Source organism: Canis aureus, chromosome 3 (assembly GCF_053574225.1).
Source record: "Canis aureus isolate CA01 chromosome 3, VMU_Caureus_v.1.0, whole genome shotgun sequence".
NCBI classification, from domain to species: domain Eukaryota; kingdom Metazoa; phylum Chordata; class Mammalia; order Carnivora; family Canidae; genus Canis; species Canis aureus.
Genome location: NC_135613.1, coordinates 12,247,746 through 12,261,884, shown reverse-complemented (window position 1 = coordinate 12,261,884; position 14,139 = coordinate 12,247,746). Strand labels below are relative to the sequence as shown.

General features: G+C 48.7%; 1 protein-coding gene and 1 non-coding gene across 2 annotated transcripts in view; one reads left to right on the top strand and one right to left on the bottom strand.

Annotated features, from left to right (window-relative positions):
* VAC14 (VAC14 component of PIKFYVE complex) overlaps window positions 1-9,563 on the bottom strand; it is a 100,497-nt gene extending 90,934 nt beyond the window's left edge. The window contains exon 1 of the mRNA XM_077890073.1: window positions 9,191-9,563. Coding sequence (XP_077746199.1) covers window positions 9,191-9,294 — 104 coding nt within the window. The 5' untranslated portion in view covers window positions 9,295-9,563. The remainder of the gene's footprint in view (window positions 1-9,190) is intronic.
* TRNAG-GCC (transfer RNA glycine (anticodon GCC)) lies at window positions 104-174 on the top strand. Its single transcript has one exon. It is a non-coding gene; the product is annotated as a tRNA-Gly (tRNA).
* Window positions 9,564-14,139: the final 4,576 nt, after the last annotated feature.

Here is a 14,139-nt window from a genome sequence, read left to right as displayed (position 1 = left end):
GGCAGCATCAGAGGCTGGCCTGGCATCCTGAGAATCGCGCACCCACAAGGAGGCTCCGGACAGGGGTTAAAGGGAGGCGCTCACGCAGCCGCTCACAGCTGGAGCATTGGTGGTTCAGTGGTAGAATTCTCGCCTGCCACGCGGGAGGCCCGGGTTCGATTCCCGGCCAATGCAAACAGCAAATATTTTTTTAAGCCCAGCAGACTGGATTTGGGATTTCACACTGCCTAAAGGGTACGTGGGTACAATCTGAGAAGTGAGAATGACTTGTTTCTAGCTTCAGGTTTAAATATCTTGGACAAAAAGTACTCAGTGCCTTGAATTCCACAAACATCTAGAACCCGTGTCTCTGTTCTTGAGGAGTCCAGGATACGGGGATCACCAAAGCCACTGGAAGCGGCCGTGCCTCCCGCTCCTGTCCCCGCTCCTTGCCCGGCTCCTGCCCGGACAGCCCGCCCAGGGAGCTGGCTGCTGAGAGTATTCCTGAGGAAGCCAGGCTGTGTTTCTGCTCAGGACAAGTTAGAGCAGCACCCAGGGTGGGAATAAGCTTCCACAGGGCATCTGTGGCATATCCAGCTGTGCCAGCAGCACAGTCCATCCTGGAACCACGGCCTCACCTGTCTGCTTATTTCAGGTCGCAAATGGTCCCTGAGCACCTGGAAAGGGCACCCTCTCCTCTTTTGGAGCCAGCATAGGGATGCATTCCCCGCCATGAGGGGCTCTTGCTGCGGCGAACATCAGGGAGGAAGCTAGACAGCACACAGGACTCGCATGCAAAGTGGAGACAAAACGATCTGCTGAGAAGCTTGTGAGGCGAGAAGCGCAGGCAAGAGGGAGCAGGCCTGCCACCTGGTGGGGAGGGATTAGGCATGGTTTCGAGATGGTCAGCATTTGAGACGCACTCTGAAGGATGAGCGTTCGTTCTGGAACTGTTTAGGATCAAGCAGCCCAGACAGAGGGAAGAGCGTGAACAATGGCTCAGAGGAAGGAGAGAGGCATTTGGCTTGGCAAAGAACACAGGTAGAAGAGAGGCGGGTGACAGGGCCGGGGAAGCTGCTTCCAGTCTTGTGCGTGGTAAAGGAATTGGCATTTACTTCTGGTGGTAGTAAGGAGCCACGGAAGCTAAGAGTAATCCTCAGTGATGGGTTGTTATGGGTCTGAATGGTGTTATGGAGCTTGGAAAAACCCAAAGGCTTACAGGGACTGCATAGTAAGAGAGTGTGAGGAACAGGGCTCTCGTGTTGGGGTAACAGCCTGCATGAGCATAAGGATCTCCCGAAGGCAGGGGATGGGCAAGCAGGAGGTTCAGATTTAGCACTACCTGACTCTGCAGGCCCAAGACTACCTTTCTCATTTGCTCAGTACCAGCTGGATGGCCTCCCCACCCTGAATCCTTTCAGGGCTCAACACAGGGCATCCCAGGCCACTGCAAAAATAGTGGCCCGTTTGGGGCACCTGGGTGGCTCAGTCGGTTAAGTGTCTGCCTTTGGCTCAGGTCATGATCCCAGGGTCTTGGGACTGAGCCTTGCACTGGCCTTCCTGCTCAGAGGGGAGTCAGCTTCTCCCACTCCCTCCGTCCCCCCGTCCCCTGCTTGTGCACTCGCACTCTCTCTCTCTTGCTCATTCTTTCTCAAATAAGTAAAATCTTTAAAAAAAAACAGTAACCCATTTGAGTCTGGAGGCCCCAGAACCCTGCACACTTGGGGGTATGTCCAGGAAACCAAGACAATGGTTCCCCTGGAAGGGAAGCCACAAGAACATGCTCTCACCAATGCTATCAGCTTGGAGAACATGGGGCTGGCTCTGCGGGTCAAGCCCTGGGGCCCCCGCAGGAACAGCGGTCTCACAAGCCAAGGCTATACTCTTTACCTGGCACTCAGGGCAACAGTGTACTCCAGCCAGACCCACCTACATCCTGGAAACCCGGACCCTACTCACTCTGTCCCTAGTGCCCTACTCTCTGGGAAAGCTCTGCTTCACATCCTACCCAGCCTTCAAAGCCTGGCTCAGATCCAAGCTGCTATTCTTTTGGACCATCCCAGGAAGGGGTCACTCCTCGTCTAAATTCTGAAGGACTCAGTGACCCTCTCATTCTCTTCCCAGCAACGCACTGGCAAATGTCAGGGCTCATTTTCATGTGTACATTTCTATCTCCGCAGTTCCTTGAATGAAGTCCTTGAGGACAGCCTGGCGCCATGACTGCCTGCGTCTCTCATGCCTGCCCTCTGGGAGTCTGGTGTCATGCTCAGTGTGGGGGACAGCCAGCACAGGCTGGGGACTGGGCTGGGAGGCTGGCGGCACCAAAGGATGGCACAGGTTGCCGGGTGAACACGGCCAGAGCCCCACACTGCCATATGGGTGACACAGGGTAGCCTAGTATTCTAAACCTAACCTGGTGGCCTAACCACTACCGTATCTGGGGGGTCCTAAGCTCTGAGTGTTAGGAGGAGCAAAGGGCACTCCACTGGGATCCCCGAAGGCGCATGGTCAAGGGCCCAGGTCACCAGAGCTGTGGCTGGGGAAAGATGCAGAAGCTATGGTATGTTCTGGAAGCCACCTGCCAAGGGGCCAAGGGGTGCTGTACCCCTCTCTAGTACTCCAAAATAGGCCCACCAACCAGACTCGCCTCTCTGCTTCACAGGAGTGTGCACACAAAGATGCACTACAAAGGGAGGCAGAGTGAGTGGAGTTTAAACTCCAGCACTCCGGGTTGCAAGCCTAGTCTCTCTTCAAAAGACCACATTGTTTCCTCTTTCATCCACAGGCTGCAAGCCACAGGCAGGGATCTGAGGCTGCACTAGTTTTGAAGTGAATATCTGGCCCGGAAACTCTCACGATCACAAATCCCTGGGACCCTCCCTGACGTAAAGGTCACAAGTATTACTGTTCTATGTGCCAGAGAAGGGGGTCTGCTTCTGCCTGCTTCCTTCTAAAAGGTGTGGAAAACCGAGGCTGATGAGGTGTCCTCAGAGGCTGCCCGGAACCTCCATTCTCATGGTCGGAGGCAGGAACACCTACTTCCCACAAGGCACAAACTCAACTTGGCAGCTCCAAGCTTGTGACGCGGCCCTCAACAGTGCGAAGCGCCACACCGACTCCCCCCTGACAGAAGGAACCCCAGACAGGGGAGGACATATTTGGAACTGTCATCAGAAGAAACCCGAGGCCACCGTCTCAGCAACGCAAACACAGCCCCTCAGTGGACCCCTTTGGTCTCTGCAACAAGGCAATGACAATCACAGGTCACACAAGGACTGGTGATGGACCCCTTCCCAGGCACACACTCTACACTCTACTTCTGTTACCCCCTTGAATAACAACCTCCTTCTGCACTGATTACCCTCTCATCCTCGAGGTGAAACAGTCTCAGGGAAACCGAATCCCCTTCCCAGGGTCACGGTGGATCTGAACCCATGACACACCTCAAAGCCTGAGCCCTTTCAACTGTACACCAGTTCTTCTTGCCCAACTTCTTAAACCGCATCAGCTGCAAAGTGAACACACCCGGTTATACAGCGAACTTCCCTTGTGGAGAACTGAGGCCCTAAGTGAAATGCAGCTTTCTCCACACATTTTCCCATCCTCTTCAGTGTTCAGACATCCTCAAAGCATTCCCCCACCACACACACGGAGTATGGATGACGTGCAAACTTGAGATGTTTTGAAATGCTCTATAGCCAGGCTTCTACTGTGAAGGCAGGTAATAAGTAACCACTTGCTGAGCTCTTACTAGCTGCTAGGTGATAAATGCTAGATGCTTTACATACATTACCTAATTTAAACTTCAAATTAAACCACTGGGTCAAGTACTATATCACCCATTCTATAGATGGGAGAAACTGAGGCTCAGAGCCATTAAGAAACTCACACGGTCACACAACTTTGAGACAGGTATGGAAATGAAACCTAGGTTTTTCTGACTCCATGGTTTAAAGTCATTTCCACTATGTTGCACTATCCCCCTCCTCAAATATCACAGCTACCACCTGTTGGATGCCTACTGGGCACCAAGCACTTTATATTTCTAATTTTATTGAATCTGAACGCCTTTTCATCTGGTGATATCCAAATGTCCTAGTCAGCAGGTGGCAGGGGTTTTAGCCACTGCACTCATGTTCCTATGTCTTCAGAGGAGATGTCCTTGGTTATAAGGTGGGGCTATTAATTTCAGTGACCTTACACTGTTTTTAGAGAATAAAATAAGGCATATAATCTGCTCTGTGTTGCACATGCTCACATAGCGGTACCAGTGCAAACTCAGAATCAGAGAGACAAACTGTGATCTCACACACAAGATCACACACTCAAGATCTCATTCATTCAGTAAAAGTTGACCAAGAACCTGTCATACCCCTGGCTCCAACAAAGGAGAGGAAGAGAAATCCAAAGTTGTGTTTATTCTTGTGTTGTAAAGCTTTCAGTATAGCCTTGGGGCTGCTGCCTTTTCTTGTCCTGGTTGAGTCCACTTATCCCTCAAGGTTTTCTATTTTTTACATCATGTGCCGTGTTCAGGAGGCATATCCAGGTAGCAACTGCCCAGGGATAATCTGGGGAAATATCTCCATCTGCTCTGCTGTATATTTAAGTAATTTGGTTTCCACTTGCTCACTAGTCTCCACTAAATGAACAGGGAAGTGGAACGTTTGCCTCTGGGTAAGGACCAAAGACCATCTGAAAAGGCCTCCGAGGTAACTGACAAAATACCCTGAGCTTCCACTGGATGGAATCGGTGGGAAGATCATAAAAAGGGGAAATGAGTCTGAAAGAGCAGCTGTTTGAAACTCAGATGACAATAACTGTAACCACTTAACAAGTGATTCCTTCACATTATAATAAAACACTACTCTTATTTTTTTAAAGCGCTGTAATTCACATATCGTAAACTCACTCTTACTGTGTGCAGTTCAGTGGTTTTTCGTGTACTTATTAGCAGTCACTCCCTGTATTCCGCAAACCCTGTCCCCTTAGCCCTAGCCAACCACTACTCTACTTTCTCTCTCTGAATTTGCCTATTCTAGATAATGCATAGAAGTGAAATTTTCATATAAATGAAACACATGGCCCTTCGTGACTGGCTCTTTTCACTTAGCCTAATGTTTTCAAGGTGCATTTGTGTTTAAGATGAGGAAACTGAGGCACAGAGGAATGAAACCAGAGTTCACAAACTCGCATGCTCGCAGAGGCCAGGCAGGAGACACAAGGGAGGACAGGCTGTTGTGGACGCGCCAATACAGGAAGCAAACTAGGGAGCCCATGTCCTGGCCCACAGGGAAGCTCCTAGGTTGCCCGTACCTGCTATGGGGAACTGTGTGCCCCACAGAGACACACTTTCCATTCCTCAAGAGAAGCCAAAAACCTGAGCTTCACTGTGAAATTCCTCAATTTAAAATACCTTGCAATTCAGGTCAACCCAAACAGGTCTACCAGCAGGACAGAGTCCCTAGCTACTGGTCTGTAACCTCTAGATGGGGCAATTTGTGGAAGGCAGGGCTGGGTGGAGTTCTGACCCATACCTGCCTTAAGGCACTGGTGATAAAGTGTCTCCTCGCAGCAGTGGTAGGCTCCAGAGCCAGGTCAAATTCAACAGTTATCCTTTATCTGCTCATAGTGCCAGGGATCCTCAGTTCCTCCCTGGTAGGCAAAGGATGCATTATCCCCCAGCCCCCACCCCCTCTTGGTCTTTGGTATTCTCAGGGGCATGGCCTGGGCACCTACTTACATTTGCTGGCTTTTGGAACTCAAAGTTCAGGAACACTAGAGACTGGGCACTGGGCCCATCTTTGCTTACCATGAAGGGCGCTGCCTCTCTCAGCCTGCAGTCAGGGGGCCCTGCCACCAGAGCATGGGGCATGGCACCCCTGGCAGAGTGAGCATCCATTGCAGTTATCCTAGTGCCTCCTGGCATTTCTCCCTAACACTACACTCTCCTGGAGAGCTGAGCCTGGGGTCTTACCAACCTTTGCATCAGGACTGAGCAATGACGATATCCCCTGAAATCGAGAGCCCACTAAACCTGAAACAGCCATCCTAAAATCTTAACCTAAGTGCCTTATCCTTTAGCAAACCGGGCACATCGTGGGGAGGCTATGCAGGAAAAAACTCTCCAGGACTGCACACAGCAGGCTGACACATGTAGTGATCAGATCTTGGGTCACTTGACCCGGCCTGCTCTTGAGATTCTAGAGTTCAAGGTTCTTCAACTGAGCCAAGCATTCATGTCTCTGCATTTTAATGTCTGTGAGGCCTGTCATCAAGAAGAAACACCCTCCTCTTATTATGAATTTTAATCACTTATTGGAAAACCATATGCAGCATGGGCTCTGTCCAACTGAGCAGATGATTCTGGAAAACCAAAAGTGTCAGTTAAAACCACTATGGAAATGCTCGAGTATGAAACATGCTTTATCAAATATATGTGCTCTTCTTGGCAGAGAAAACCATTCATTGTAGTAGAGAAGCTTTTCGAGACAGATGAACCCGGGTTTCCTATCCAGGTTCTAGCTGTGAAACTTTGGGAAAAGTACCTAACCTCAAGGAGCTTCTGTTTCCTCATCTGTGAAATGCAACTACCTAGCTCATGTTTGCAGCCATGCAAAGTAAAGAGATGAGGGGTGTGCGGTGACCAAACAAAGGCTTCTCTCTATCCTCCTCTCCCCAAATTGGGCAGACAGTGCTTTACATGTAATCACTTAAAAATATATTTTATTTATTTATTCACGAGAGACAGAAAGACAGAGGCAGACATAGGCAGAGGGAGAAGTAGGTTCCATCTGGGGAGCCTGAAGTGGGACTTGATCCCAGGACTCTGGGATCACCAACTGAGCCAAAGGCAGATACTCAACCACTGAGTCACCCAGGTGTCCCTACATGTAATCACTTAAAAAAAAAAAAAAAGATTACTATTACAGACTGAATTATGTCCCCATCAAATTCATATGTTGAAGCCCTAAACCCCACTATGACTGTATTTGGAGATATGGTCTATAAAGAAGCAATTAAGGTTAAATGAGGACATGATGGTATGGTCCTCATCCAATAGGATTAGTGTCCTCATAAGCAGAGACTCCAGGAAGCTCTTTGGTGAAGCACAGATAAGTAAATCCTTATTCCTAAGCAATTTGTGATACGTATATTTAGGAAAATATCAAATTGGGCACGCCTTATTTCAAACACAGCTGAAGAAGGCTAGAAACAGATTAAGGACCTCACCTAGGGATCTTATCAAAATGCAGATTCTGATCCAGAGGTCTGGGGTGAGGCTGGAGAATCTCTTTCTGACAAGCTCCCAGGTGATCCTGATGCTGCTGGTCTATGGGATACACTTTGGGGTAGCAAAATCCTTAGACTGTAATGTTACTTCCCCACCAAAAATGTACGGTCATCCATTCATTAAGACACCAACTGTCAGATGTTGTGCCAAGTGCTGAAGATAAATAAAATAGGGTCTCCACTCTAAAGGAATCCATACTCTAGTTAAGGCCCTAGGAGGTTTCTCTGAATTCCACAAATCAAGGGCAATGTTGAATGCAAACAGAACCCCATTAAAGACAGAACTCTTACAGTCTGTAGAGTGAGAGCATTTATATGCGCTGGAGGCAACAGTAATGCTGAAATAAATACCTCTATTCACGGACTCAACAGATGATTCAAGCTATGATGAAAATCAGACATTCCCAAGAAGCAGACTGGGTGATGGCCAAACTCGGGTAGCAATGTAGCTTCAAAGCCAATAAAACCCATGGACATGGAGCCACGTCTATACATCAGCTCTGAGTCTCCTCCTTAGTGCATTGATACCCGACTTTAAGACTTGCTAGCATTAGTAAGAGCCAGGGCATAAATAAGTAGCAGTATGGAAACAAAGCAGTCAAGAAAGTGGTGCCTGATGAGAGAAGAAGCTAGGTGGTTTTGGACATACTGAATGTTAGCGCTGAATGGGAAGGTCCTCTTAACACAGCCTAAACCCTTTACATGAGGAACAAGGGAAAATCCAAAGCAGTTAAGACGGTGCTTCTCACCTGGGGTGATTTTGGACTCCCAGGAGACATTTGGAGACACTGTCTGGAGACATTTGGAATACTTCTGGTGGCTACTGGATAGAGATCAGGGATGCTGCTAAAAATCCTACAATGCATAGGACAGCACACCACAACCAAGACTTCTCTGTCCCAAAATGTCTATCATGCTGAGGTTAAGAGGTCCCCAGCGAAGCAATCTTCCCAAGGTCAAAGAATGGGCTTCACTGCATGGATTAGACTGGAGCTGTCCAATGTTCTGCAGTGATGGAAATGTTCTAAGACCTGTACTGCCCATTATGGTAGTCAACAGCCACATGTGGTAACTGGACATCCGAAATATGGGTAGTCTGACTAAGTAACTAGATTTCTTTTATTTTATCTTTAATAATGTATGTATAAATAGCTATGCATGGCCAGTGGCTACCCTACTGGAGAGGGCAGGACTACAGTCCATGTGTCCTGACTCCCAGCCTGGCATTCTTCCAAGTTTCACAGCCTGATTCTTTCTGCTCTTCTCAAGTCATCCAGCCACCTGACTTTATCACAAAGATCTGACTGGAAAAAAAAATACAAATATAAAATATTAGAAAATCTTAATGAAACATTCCTAGCTGAACATCTTGGGAAATAGAGCAAAATGTCAGGTCATGGTTACACATACGTGTTATAAGACTGTAGAAGTAATAAAGGTCAAGTTATTCCTACTTCCACCTGCAGGGAAGGGTGATACGGCAGAGATAAAATAAACAGCCCTCTAAGTCTTGAGATTTGGGACCTGATTTCTCCCCTTGGTCACCCAATAGTCTCACTTGTCAGAAGCTTGGGTAAGAAATGAGGCAGGTCAACATCATTAGCAGATTCTCATGCTTCCCACTTCCCTCTCATCACAGAGGCCCCTCTCTGATTTGCTGGTTTTGGTGGAGTCCACAAGACGCGCCGTGTGCCAGGCACCGTGCTGAGCACTACACTGCACATTCGCTTTGTCGCTTTAATTGCACGGCAGTCCTTTGGGGGCACCAGGCGGTTAGAGAACTCGGCCCAAGTCATACAGCCCATCAGAAGCAAAGCTGGGACTCCTGATCCCCTGCACGGCGCTGCAGGGGCCCCGCATCACCAGGGCGGGGTCCTGGCTCCGCTCCCCACGCCCAAACCTGGGGGCCCGCGGCTCTTACTTCTCAATCTCCAGCGCTGCCACCTTCCGCTTTTCGTAGAGCTTGTCATTGAGGGCGCGCACGATGTTGGGCGTGAGCGGCGCGAAGTCCTTCTCCGGGTTCATGGTGGCACCTCCAGGCGCTCCCCGGAGCCCCGCGACTCCTCAGCCCGCGGCTGCCCGGGCGGCGCCGGGGCCGGGGGAGTCAGCGGCTCCGCGCTGCCTCGGGCGCCGGCTCATGGACCACGCAGCCTTGGACCTGCCGGCCTTGCTCCGCCGCCGCGCGCCGCCTCGGAACCCGGCCTGGACCCCGCCCCCGCACACCTGCTCCCCGCAGCCAACGGCTCACGCGACCCGCTCCCGCCAGGCACCGGCAGTGCTCAAGGGGCAGCGGCCATGTTACTCAGATCATGTGACTCTGCGGCCGCTTCCGCCTTCCGCCCCAGGCCCCGCCCCCTGCCCGCCACGCCCCCGCACGCAGGCTGCAGGTGGGTTGTCCCCGCCCCCACAGGCGCCCCCTCTCCTCCCGCCTGCTGGTGGTGGTCCGAGATCTTATTTGTGTGTGTGTTTTTAAAAAAGATTTATTTATTTATTCATGAGAGACAGAGAGGGAGAGAGGCAGAGACACGGGCAGGGGGGGAAGCAGGCTCCATGCAGGGAGCCCGACGCGGGACTCGATCCCGGGTCCCCCGGATCACACCCTGGGCTGAAGGCAGAGCTAAACCGCTGAGCCACCCGGGCTGCCCTTATATATATATATATATATATATTTTTTTTTTTTTTTACTGGAATTTGATTTGCCAACATAGAGCATAACACCCAGTGCTCATCCCGTCAAGTGCCCCCCTCAGTGCCCGTCACCCAGTCACCCATCCCCCGTCCCCTTCCACTGCCCCTTGTTTCCCAGAGTTAGGAGTCTGTCTCATAGTTTGTCTCCCTCTCTGATATTTCCCATTTTCTCTCCTTTCCCCTATAATCCCTTTCAGTATTTTTTATATTCCCCGTATGAGTGAAACCATATAATGTTTGTCCTCCGATTGACTTACTTCACCCAGCATAATACCCTCCAAGATGGGGTTTCTGAGGCTCGTGTCCCATGCACGCAGGTGCCCGCACGTGGTGCGCTTCTGTGCACCTTTGGGAGCACGAAGGGGTTCATGGAGCCTGAACTAAGCATAACTTTCTAAATACTGAACCCACTAGTTCATTTACTACTTAGTCAACAGTTTCGCATGTGGGAGTGTTTCCCAAATTAGAGTAATACTGTCGTGATTTTTGCTATAGTCTAGCCACTTGTACTGTTATATAAAAAAAAAAAATATTTTTCTCAAATCAACTTATTTTCGGAAATCTTATATTCTTTCTTTAGACTTGCTTATGTGCTGAAATCATGGCTGTGAATAGTTACATGTTTCTAAAACATTAAATTCTCAATTAAAAACAGTGCTACCTGTCTGCCATCTAAAATCTCAGGTGTCAACAGTGGCTGTCACCCCACCACTTGGGACTCAGGGGAGTCTGTTTGCCGTGCTTGGGTATCTTAGAGGGCTGGATTACAGGCAGCAGAAGCCCCAGATCTTCTGGGTGCAGGTCTCCAGATGGATCCACTGTAAAGCAGCCTTTCCAAAAGCTTTGAGTGCCACGCTAAATGGTGGAATAGAAATTGAAGCTCTGTGGCAAAATTTTAAAAAGCACTTTATGACATATTGTGGCTAACAGGGAGATGCATCAGAGTTCTTTATTGTAAGCTTCCATAGTGGACAGGGATTTTAGGACAAGGGCTAGACCTCAGTGGAGCACAAAAAGCATTGAATACCAGCATGATACATGATAGCACTTTTTTTCTACTGAGTGAAAAGTACTCACTCAATAGTGTGCATGTGATTCTGATAGCAAAGTTGAGAAGAGTCTTTTTTTTTTTTTTTATGATAGTCACATAGAGGAGAGAGAGAGAGAGGCAGAGACATAGGCAGAGGGAGAAGCAGGCTCCATGCACCGGGAGCCTGACGTGGGATTCGATCCTGGGTCTCCAGGATCGCGCCCTGGGCCAAAGGCAGGTGCCAAACTGCTGCGCCACCCAGGGATCCCAAGAAGAGTCTTATCCTCAATCCGTAGATCAGAGTCTTTGGGACCCAGGTGAGGAGGGTACGCTAAGCAGAATTTTGATATGGCCCCCGATTCCCACCCCTTTGGGTAGGTGGTACCCTGTTTAATCCCCTCCCCTTGTGTGTGAACAAGACTTGTAAATACAGTGGCCTGTCACTCTAACAATTATGTTATATAGCAGAAGGAAATTTGTAGATGTAATTAAAGTCCCTAATCAGTTGACTTTGAGCTAATAAAAAGGGAGATTATCCTGGGTGGGTCCAACCTAATCAGATGAGGCCTTAAAAGTAGACAGAAGGCATTTGAAGCAGGAGAGAGATTCTTCTGCTGACCTTGAAGAGTAAACAGTAGCAAAAGTGAATGGTCTATGTTGTACCACATGGGAAAGACATTAGAATAGCCTCTAGTTGCCTAGAGGGATCTCCTGAGGGTTGTCAGTTGCCAAGAAAATGGGGACTTCAATCATAGGCTGCAAGGAAATGAATTTTGTCAACACATCAGGGGAACTTGGAAGTGGCTCTTTTCCCAGTTGAGCCTCCAAATAAAGATGCAGCTGGCTGGCATTTTGATTTCAGCCTGTGAGACCTTGAGCCAAGAACCTAGCTTAGTTCATTCCGGACTTCTGACCCATGGACACTGTGAGATAAGAAACTCGTGTTAAGCTGCTAGATTTGTGGGAATTAGTTATGCAGCCATAGAAAACAATGACAAATGCTAACCCAAAATTCAGTAAGTCATGGAGGAATTGTGTCTGGAAAAATCTGTGAAAACCCTTCCTTTACTGGTAGGGTTTTCACAGCTTTTAAAACCTTTGACAACACAATGCAATGAATGAAGGTGGGTACACCACCAATCTGAAACTGCCCCAAATTTAGATTTGTCTCCAGTGAAAATGTTTTGCTTAATAGTTTCCTCCTCTTACCTTGGTACCAAGTGGCACTGATAAGTACATTTCCAAATATCTTTGCAAAGTTTTTGTCTTTAGAATTTTGATGATGGTTGATGCAAAACAATGAAAAACGATTAAATCAACAGGAATGATTTGGATCTATTTCTCTAGTATGTATTCATTTCCACTGGACCCATATCTAATATAGTGTTTCATCTGTTTCTTTTGCTGTTTGGTTTGGCTTTTTCTTAAAGGTGAACCAAATTTCCCAAGGGTCATAATGAGATACAGTTTTTAATAATTGAAACAGCAATGTTTTGACCAGAAGGAACTCTTTTCTCCTAAAATCACATCCTGGACATGGTTGCTAAGAAACCAGTTTATTCAAGGCCTAAACCCATGCTTTGTCCTGCCTTTTGTTCAGAAATTCCTGGGGAAAAAAAGTGGTTTCTTTTCTCTGATATCTTGGAAAGTACCAACTAATTAAGGTTATTTATGCATCCTGGAATTGGCTGTGGCATTGAGCTGTGGCATTGAGAAGAAAGCCCAAGGCCACCATTGCCTTCTCCATGTGCTCACGCCTCTAACCCTCGTGGCCACCCTGACTCAGACACTTCTAGACTAGCAGGTAATTGATATGCCTGGTTGCACACTAGCCATCATAATTCGCAGCTGTAACTCATCTGCAGCCATGTGACACCTGATTGTTAGTACATACGCTATGGACATGGTAGCAAGTGGATGCTGGTGACCACTGTGAGAAATTGTGCCCAAATCTTGGAACCATGCCAAGCAGTTTCTCCAATAGCAATGTAATTTTGCTGGAGTTTCAGGGTAACATGTTAAAGATTTTTTTTTATTTATTTATGATAGTCACACACACACACACACACACACACACACAGAGAGAGAGAGAGAGAGAGAGAGAGAGAGGCAGAGGGAGAAGCAGGCTCCATGCACCGGGAGCCCGACGTGGGATTCGATCCCGGGTCTCCAGGATCGCGCCCTGGGCCAAAGGCAGGCACCAAACCGCTGCGCCACCCGGGGATCCCCCTCAGGGTAACATGTTGAAGGGGAATCCCACACTTGGTATCTGGCAGTGTCTCATAACATCACAATATTGTCACTCCTGACCTGGGGCCAGTCTTCCCTAAAGACATGGTTAGACAGCAGGCCACACTCACCAGGGCCTCTGAGCTGAACAATGCAGGAGCCCCCATTCACATGATGTTCTGTGCATCTGTTCCCTGGAGCTGTGTCAAACTGCAGCCCTGATGTCTCTGAACACCCCCAGTGAGATGCCTCCTGGTCTGCTTTGCTGAGAATGTATCCTTTCAGAGGTAATTTCCCCTAGCTTGTGTCAGAATGTTCATTTTCACTGCGCTTCTTCCCCAGCCCACTGTTGAGCTACTTTGTCATTTCAAATTTCCCAAAATGAAACAATTTTTGTAACTGTCTTTTTGAGGCAGAGGAAGTAGGAGAACGACCTCAAGGGAAGAGATGCACCACATCTCAAGTCACCTGGAAAAGGGGTGACTGAGGTGGGTCTGAGCAGACTCCGGTCCTAGGGAGAAGGCCAACCTCCTCACTTGAGGCCTATGAGACTATGGGCTCTAGACTCAGTGGCTTGGGGAGAGCTGAGGCAGGGCTGAGGTAGGAGCAATTGTCCCTGGCCACCAGGCAGCATTTTGCTGGTAGTGACTTGGGAAGTGGCCAGTTTCCATAGCAGCCAGTATCTGGGGCGGTGGCTGGGAACCTTCTGGCTCAACAGAACACACTTAAAGCACTGACCCTCATTGGGTGGGTGGGTGGTGGTGGTGGTTCCCAAGGCGAGTGTCATAGTGCTCTGCCCTGTTGTGGCTGACTTTCACACAGCTTTTTGTATCTTCTCTTCCATCTCAAACCATCTGCCATACCAGGTTTCAAACTGTTGAGAGGATGCCCCTTTTGAAGAAGGTGGTGGTAGGCAAATTGTT